At 42.8% G+C, this 8,589-nt stretch overlaps 1 protein-coding gene across 2 annotated transcripts; it reads left to right on the forward strand.

The window, feature by feature from the left end:
• Positions 1-8: 8 nt before the first annotated feature.
• si:dkey-71l1.1 (Porin3_Tom40 domain-containing protein) lies at positions 9-7,312 on the forward strand. Of its 2 annotated transcripts, none has more exons than XM_036143113.1 (10): positions 9-70; positions 615-814; positions 2,118-2,185; positions 2,264-2,356; positions 2,905-3,006; positions 3,940-4,045; positions 4,635-4,757; positions 5,853-5,929; positions 6,000-6,112; positions 6,207-7,312. In XM_036143113.1, the coding sequence occupies exons 2-10, from the start codon at positions 631-633 to the stop codon at positions 6,604-6,606; spliced, it is 1,266 nt and encodes a 421-aa protein (XP_035999006.1). In that variant the 5' UTR covers positions 9-70; positions 615-630; the 3' UTR covers positions 6,607-7,312. The 2 variants fall into 2 exon arrangements, with proteins under 2 accessions (XP_035999006.1, XP_035999005.1); XM_036143112.1 differs by lacking the exon at positions 9-70 and adding an exon at positions 98-282.
• The last annotated feature ends 1,277 nt before the right edge of the window (positions 7,313-8,589 follow it).

Genomic DNA, 8,589 nt, shown 5'->3' on the forward strand with positions numbered 1-8,589 from the left:
AGAAAAATAGACGCCGTTGCCCTGTTGCTGCGTACAGATGCGCCAGCAACCAGCCGCGGTGTTTATCGCTGTAAGTATGCAGGGAAGGATTTTGCGGGAGCGACGCACAGCATCATCATCATCCCGAACAGGGAGCAAGCGGTCTGCAGCATCACTTGATCTGCAGCATCAGTTCGCATGTTATTTTTTATTTATTTTATGAGTGAGTCGTTCGTTTAGGCAGAAAATACCCCCTGACAGTGTTTCTGATGCGCGGCTCCCAGTTTCGCTCGGGATTTTAAGGTAACCCCCGATCGCATTAGGAATTTCTATTTAAACAGCATTCACCTACATGCCGGTTTTTGATTGATGCTAAGGTCATGCTAGCTAACGGGATTGCTGCACTTGGTCATGGAAACGTCACTTCTCCGTCACACTCACAACAGCGGCTGCTGTTTAAATCCCCTGTTAATCAATTTAGATTTTTAATATATAACATTATTCTCTACTGTGTTTTTGCTTTTCTTGTCTTGCCCACATGCAGGATGATCCTGACTGCAGCATTGTAAACCTGTCTGCACAGGCGGCAGGCGTGCAAACTAACGTGTCATACGTGTGCTTCTTGTCTCCTTCAGGAAGCATTGTGCCCACATGGGCAGTGTTCTGGCTTTGTCTTCCAATCCGGGCCATCAGAACTGGCCCTTCTCCAAGGACCCTCTTCCCTCTCGCTGGGATGCACATCCTGCCCACTGGGACCGGCCACCACGCTGGGAGAGGAGAGATGGGCGACTACCCAACCCTGGCAGCTTTCACTCCCTTCACAGGAGCTGCAAAGGTAGCTCTCCGGTGACATAAACAAGATTTGTGAAGGGCCAACTACGCCTTACGGTCCCCGGCAAAAGTATTCATTCCCCATTTTATTACATTAAAAGCTAAACTTTAATTACATTTATTTGGGATTGCATGAGATACGCGTCTTGCCTCATACTGTATGATGATGCTGGAAGGTGTACCCCCACTCCAGTGGCAGCATAACGGTGCTATTACCTTTTGTCTGTTTGTGAATGGCGACTTCAAGGTGCAGTGCCAAAAAAGTTCAGATATTTTCTCATTGAACATGGAAAACTTTTTTTTTTTTTTTGTGCAGGCCTGCTTTTTTTCCTTTCAGACGGGACTACTTTGTGTCTTTTTTCCTTTACTTCTCCTTTATCCCACACCTCCATATAGGCTATAATTTTAGCGTGCATAGTTAATAGTTGTCCTGAGCACAGATTCTGCCACCTGAGCTGTGGATCCCTGCAGCTCCTCCAGAGTTACCACGGGCCTCTTGCCTGCCTCTGTTAATACTCTCCTTGCTGTGCCTTTAAGTTTGGGTAGATCTTCGTGGGTTTGCAGGTGTTTCCTACTTTGCACATTATCATGTTAGATGTTTGCGTTTTCTAACCTAGCCCAGCTTTAAAGCTCTCCACTACTTTCTCCCTGACACTGCCTGCGGTGTTCCTTGGTCTTCATGGTGCTTCAGGGGTTCGCTAATGTTTTCTAACAAACCTCTGAGGCCCTCACAGAGCAGCTGGACTTATACTGAGATCAAATTTTGCACAGGTGGACTCCATTTAAGAATTTTATCATTCTCCTCCTTTTATCTCTTCTTTCTTTCACCTCTTCTTTCCTTTTTTTTTCTCTTCTTGTTTTTCTTTTACTCTCCTACTTTCCCATTGTAGTGTCCATATAATTTGAAATTCTCCCTGCAGGAATCACAATAAAGCTATTTACATGCACAAATCAAGTGGAGCATTATGGCCAAAGGTGTTTGCTCCACTTGTGAAAGTAAAATCTGTCGAGCTCTATTTGGCATTAAGATATCAATTCTTATTGCCACATTGCTAGACAGGACACTGGGAAAAAAAAAAAAAAGAAAAAAGAATTTGCTGACTATTGCTGACAACTGGTTATTTAGGCGCGTCAGATTAAAAGGGGGAAAATACAAATTGAAACAGAAATTTTCAGATTTCCATTAAAAAAATAAATAAAATCCCAGTAACATATTCTGAAATTTGAGGTTGTGCCATCATGTGGAATAAAATCAGGGCATTTTTTAATATGATATTTATGTTTCTTTTTTCTTTTTCGTCCATCAGATGTTTTTCCTCATCAGATTGAGGGTGTCAAGATGATAATCAATAAAACTTTGAGCAGCTTTTTTAAGGTGACCCATTTCTGTTTACTTCTCATACATTAAGACGCTACGTTTTATCTTTGACTAAAGCGATGGGTCTGTTTGCAGGTTAGCCATACTCTGCACCTCAGTGCTGTAAGTCCTTCCTACTATCGGTTCCACGTGGAGCATCTGCAGTCAGACGACTACAGCAAGGACAAGGTTTGACGCAAATCATCAGACAGCTGAATTATCACTGCTTTTCAGGGTTCCTGCTCAGTCTTGAAAGATTTAGAGAAATATGGATTTTGTTTTTTCAGGTCAGGATAAGTGTGGAAACAGAATGTACTGCAGAGTATCTCAATACATTAATATTTCCAGTCTTTATAGCCTGCTTTATTTTAACCTGATTAAATCTGAATATTAAGAATAACCAACCCAAGAAGTATGTTTACTACATCAGTTTTTAAATAAACTGGGGACAAAAAAGTATTTCATCCATCCATCCATCCATCCATCCGTCCGTCCATCCATCCATCCATCCATCCATCCATCCATCCATCCATCCATCCAGAGTGGAGAGGTCTGAAAAAGAGTAATTGTAAAACTTTATATAACAATGGCAGAAGATTAGGCGGGAAACTCTGGAGGTTTAATTCTGGACAAGTATAAAGCTTTGACTTGACATATAACCCTTGTTTTGTCAACCTGATTTTCAGAAGTAATAATGGGAAAGAAAAGAAAACGTTCCTTGTCTTTTCCAACTTTAGGACGCCCCGGCGTTGATCGGTGAGATGGACTCGTCAGGTAGTCTGAACGCTCACGCTCTCCTTCATCTCACCGAGCGTGTTCGAGCCAGAACAGTATTCCAGGTGAGCTTCTTATTGTCTTTCGTAGCCATTTAAGTCAATCTCATGCGCGGTAGGCGTATAAGCCTGATCCTCCTTTTTTTTTTAAAAAAAAGGAGGTATTGGCCGCTAACTTGACTCTAGCCAGATGTATTTTGCTCCGCCTAGCTCCACTCACATCCATCTGGGACCTCTCCATAGGAATTGCCTTTATTGGAGGCTGGGCCTTATCAAAAATCCTTGCATATGATTGGATAAGCCACTTGTCTGTCATCTTTATCGACGTGATATTTCAACCACTCACACCGAAGCCAACCCGTGATGCTGATGAGAGCGACGCAGGAAAAAACTAAACTTTTATTTTTATTTTTTTTGTTTGCTGCTCTAGTGGCACGTGTTTTATTGACAGTGAGCTGACAGGAAGAGAGTGGAAGACAGGCGGCAAAGCGCCGCGGGTCGGAGTCGATACCGGGCCGACCGCATCGAGGATTAAAGGCCTCCTAATATGGTTTGCGCTAACATCTCTGCCACGGGCGCGCCCCGAAAAACAAAACTTGCCAAATCCGGTTGGGAGAAGGGCGAAAACATCGTTTCCACCAACAAAAGCCTTCAGAGCCGTTCTCTGATGTTCTTTTAATTAAACAATATTAGGTAGATTGGACAACACGGAAGAAATAGCAGCATCAATGCTAACGCTTGCTTCCTCAATGCGAGCCGCCATTATTGTCTGAATCAAAACATTCTCACGTCACGGTCGCGTCTCCACTATGTCACATCTATGAAACTCCAGCCCTGCGTCCTGATTGGCTGGACAATAAAATTGGTTGAAGAAATCACTCTTTATGGAAGATGTCCCAGATGGATGTGAGTGAAGCTAGGCGGAGCTAAGCGGAATGAAATTCAGCTGGCTGGGGTCAGGTTAATTGGCCGCAGCTCACAGTCTGAACTGCATTTCAGAGCCAGCAGTCTCAGTTCGTAACGTGGCAGTTTGAAACCGAGTACAGAGGGAGCGACTTCACTGCTGCTGTGACAGTGGCCAACCCAGACATTCTCAGAGAGTCGGGTGAGAAACGACGCCTCTGTGTACTAAAAACATCCTGTCAGCATGTAAAAATAAATAAATAAATGCATTAAAAGATTTGCTTAGTGATGAACACCAGGGGTTCCCAAATGTTTCAGCTGAAAATAGCAGTGCCAGAGACCGGTGACCCACTTTTGGTGCGTAGGATTGTTTCTTTTTTTTGGGTTGGGGGGGATATGAGAATGAAGTTATAATATTACGAGAATCAAGAGCTAATATTATGAGAATAAAGTAGCATGTTAATTAAAACATGCTACTTACAAAAAAAGTGCTGCCTCAGGAATGTTGAGCCCCTTTTAAAGTTATACTTTAGTACCGGTGTCACAAATAAGAATGCAAAATCTTTTTAGCACATCAGCACCGAATAATCTCCCCGGATGTTCCCGACCCCCCCCCCCCCCCCCCCCCCCCCACACACACACACACACACACACTTTGGGAACCCCTGATGTAGACAAATGTTCAGATGTGTCAGTTTTATGTCAAACTTGGCAATTTGCTCATTTTCTTTCAAGTTTTCTTTTTTTAATGTCTTTCTTTGACATTTTTATTGTATGCGTCTTGCGTGCAGTCATCCTGGTGGCACACTTCCTGCAGAGTGTGACGTCCGGCCTGGTGCTGGGAGGGGAGCTGGTGTACCACAGAGGACGAGCAGAAGAAGGAGGAATTCTGACTCTGGCGGGACAGTACTCCAGTGAGCATCCTCCACTTTTTTATTGGCAGCCTAGCTGTTAGTCCTTTGCACAATTCCCCCTTTTTTTCCAATACCGAGTCTTACCCTATGACATTTCACCAGGTTGGACAATATATAGGCCAATATGTTTGACCAATTCTCTCTGAATAATCTCTCTACATCCTTTCTTATGCTCTTTTTTTTTTTTTTTTACCTCAAATTACCTCACATGTTTTCTATGGGATTGAAAACTGTTGACTAGTATGGCCTCTAAGGAAGGTGGATTTACATGTGGAATAAAAAACAATGAACATTTCTGTGTTCATTGTTTTGAATCGTCCTGCATCAAGACCCAACGATGAGCATTTTTTGGGGTTTTTTTTGGTCAATTCCACCCAATTTATACACAAAATGTCCTTATATTATACAACTGATGTATATGATGCTGATCACAACTAACAGGCCTCAAAAGCCGTTTGGAAGCGAAACAGGCCCAAGAGTTTGCTACCGAAAAGGTCAAGGTCTCATCTCGACACGTTTATATTTGTGATGGAAGCAGAATTAGTTACAAAAGATGATGCCCCTCACTGCTGCAGCTCTCTAACAGCGAGCTTTAGAGGAGCTTTTACCTTTACTACCATTATTCTCACTGTTCATAGTGGCAAAAGAAATATGGGTTCTCCTCTGGCCTAGTGGCCAGCTGCTATAAATTATTATTATTATTTTATATGCCACAGGATGTGGCATATAAATTAATGTCCCGAATAGAAACTGTCGTCCACCTACAAAACTGTGATTTCATTGGGAAAATCAATTGCTACAGTTCAATTTATTTCACGGGAATTTTAAGGATGACAGTATCTGTCGCTGCTGTGATATTGTTAAAACATTATTTCTTAATGTGGGATTCTTTCTAAAAGTGACCCAACTTTTCTTTTGTTTTTATTTCTCTGATTATTTTTCATTGTGAGATTATCTACCTACAATTAAAGATTTGAATTTAGTCTTTTTAAACATTTCCACCACTATCTGTGGAGGAGTTGTGCATTCGCGTAAAGCATCTTTGCTTATCTTATTTTCATTGTCTCTTTTTATTTCGCCCTCGCCGCCTCGCAGGACCAAACTGGGTCGCAACCCTCAACGCCGGCAAAGGGGGCGCCCATGCTAGCTACTATCACAGAGCCAACAAACAGGTACGGACATGGACAGCTTGACTACGAGGTTTGGTGTGCAACGCGCTAAGGGTCGAATCTGTGTCGCCAGATCCAAGTCGGGGTGGAGTTTGAAGCCAGCACCAGGACACAGGAGACCACGACGTCCTTCGGGTACCAGATGGAACTCCCAGAGGCCAACATGGTTTTTAGAGGTAGTCTAAGGTGCTCATAACTGAAGTTACGTACGGCGGAAAAAAACAACAAACAAATGCAGTGGATCAGCTTTCTTTTTTTTTTTTTACGCCCTTGTGTCCAGGTATGATCAACAGCCGGTGCATCATCGGAGGTGTGCTGGAGAAGCGTCTGACCCCGCTTCCTGCCACCCTGATCATGGGAGCCTTTGTGAATCACAGAGGGGACAAGCTGCAGGTCGGCCTGGGCGTCAACGTGGGATGACCCTCGGAAAAAGGACCGTCGAGACGTCAACGCGGAGAGCTGGGGTTTTTTTTTTGCGCTTTTCCAAACGCGCTGAACTTGAAGGGTGCACCACCCGCACCGGAACCGCTCCTGTTTGTTTAAGTCCACGTGTCTCACCTCGCAGCCTACCTCTCGATAACGAGGCGATGTTTTCTGATGACGGGGAAAGTTCTGGGCCAGAGGAATGGATGCGACTCCAGAGGGGGGGGGTGCGTCACCCGCTGCACCGTGACAGGTGAAAGGGAAATTGTACTGTATACTTAGAATAACAATTTTATACTGTAGGTAGTCATGAAGAAACATATAAAGATATAAAATAACAATACTTTGCTTCCCGTTTTAGTGAATTAACTTGAACTTATGTGTCGTGGATCATTCTGCGGGCTGTTTCTAAAAGAGAAATCCAAGAAATTAGGGTGTTTTGGATTTTTTGCTCAAGAATTAAGCTGCGAACAACAGCATTGAATAGAAATGTAACATTTTCATGGCATCTGTTATTCATGCATTTTGGACCCTTCCTTGGTTAAAATTTGATTCAATTTAATTCAATTCCGCCAGGATTGCCTGGTATTAAGAGGAACAAACTGTTCAGATGTTTAAAAATATTTGACATGAAGCTAATTTCAATGCTCAAATAGAATAGAGGCAGCAAGGTCGGGTCTGTATTAGTTCTTGTCAGCAGTTGAGTCCATTATGATATTAGGATGATCCCTAAAGAAACACGGGAGGAGCCAAGAAAAGGGATCTGAGGGCATCTATGCACTAATGGAGATTTGCCAAAAGAAGGCATATAGAAAAGAATCTGGCATTTCAGCCCCATTTAACAAATTCAAAATATTACAAAATCAGAAATGTGTGTTTTATTCAATAGGAGCATGGAATGAGGCGCAAGAGTGATTGTCCTTTTTTTCCTGACATGATTTAATAAAGATGTTATTTATGTCACGATCCTTGTCCTTGTGCCTGTTAAAAAAAAAAAAAAAAACAGCTGACTCACAGTCCCTCAAGCTTTTACGAGCACAAACTTTTATATATTTTGTTAGGATTTTATGTGATAGACCAACATGAAATAGTGCATAATAGTGGCGGTGGAAGAAAAAGGATTCACGATTTTCATTGTTTATCACAACTAAAAAGGTGAAACGTGTTTTTGAAGTCAACCCTGCTCTTCTCTGATACCTACAAATAGAATATAATGCTTTGGATTTAACTAGGGTCCCCCTGTGTGTTTCTATTAACCAGAGAAGGTTGGAGAACCTGTCACTATAGGACAACTATTCATAATGCACACCATAAATCTGGGTTTTATAGAAGGAGGGTCATGATGAAAAAAAATCAATAACAAGAAGCAAGTCATATGGTGGATGCAGCAAGCATGTGAACACTGAACACACCATCCCAAAACCTGAAATCATGCTGAGAGAATATAACCTGACTCCGCCAGATGGATTTGCTCCGCATATCCATCTGGAAACCTTCCGTTGAAGTAATTTTGGGAAGGGGCGAAAATACTGGTTAGCTGATTGGCCTATGTTGGTGATAGACGGGCCAAATAAACCAATCAGATCAACGAAGCATGTGACGTACTCGTCAACATGCTTTGTCGTCGCTTTGGTAATTCCGATAAAACTTGCTCGATAGCCGCGCTAACGCTAGTTTCATTGGCTGAAGCCGCCATGTTCTTTAGACTGAACTGTCGCGCTTATCGTTGCGTCACACCTCAACCCGCCTCAAAGTCAACGCTGATTGGACGTTCGTTTGGTGAACGGCTCCAAATTTTCTTTAACGGAGAGTAGCCAGACTGATCTGCGAGTGAAACCTTGAAAGCTCGCGAGATCAGGATGGTCTCACGAGGCTAGAGAGAATAACCTTTTAGGTATGATTTGATTGAATTTGACATTGCAAAGTGCCTTGAGATGACATGTATCATGAATTGCTATTATAAAAATAAAACTGAGTTAAACTGAATTAGGCAGGAACAGTGAAAATTAGCCGATCTTTGGGGAAAATGGTCAGAACTAAATTCAAGGAAGTCTTGAAAGAATATCTGTTGGCTGTGAAACACTTGAGGCCGAAGCCCAGAGGTCCGCCCTTACAACGGCGACCCTAAACATCCAGCCAGACCTACGATGCAGTGGTGCAGATCGAAGCACATTCATGTATCAGAGCGGCCCGGCTAACGATCAGGCCTAAACCCAACCAAGAATCTTTGGCAACACTTC

The sequence above is a fragment of the Fundulus heteroclitus genome, chromosome 11, assembly GCF_011125445.2.
Source record: "Fundulus heteroclitus isolate FHET01 chromosome 11, MU-UCD_Fhet_4.1, whole genome shotgun sequence".
In the NCBI taxonomy this organism is placed as follows: domain Eukaryota; kingdom Metazoa; phylum Chordata; class Actinopteri; order Cyprinodontiformes; family Fundulidae; genus Fundulus; species Fundulus heteroclitus.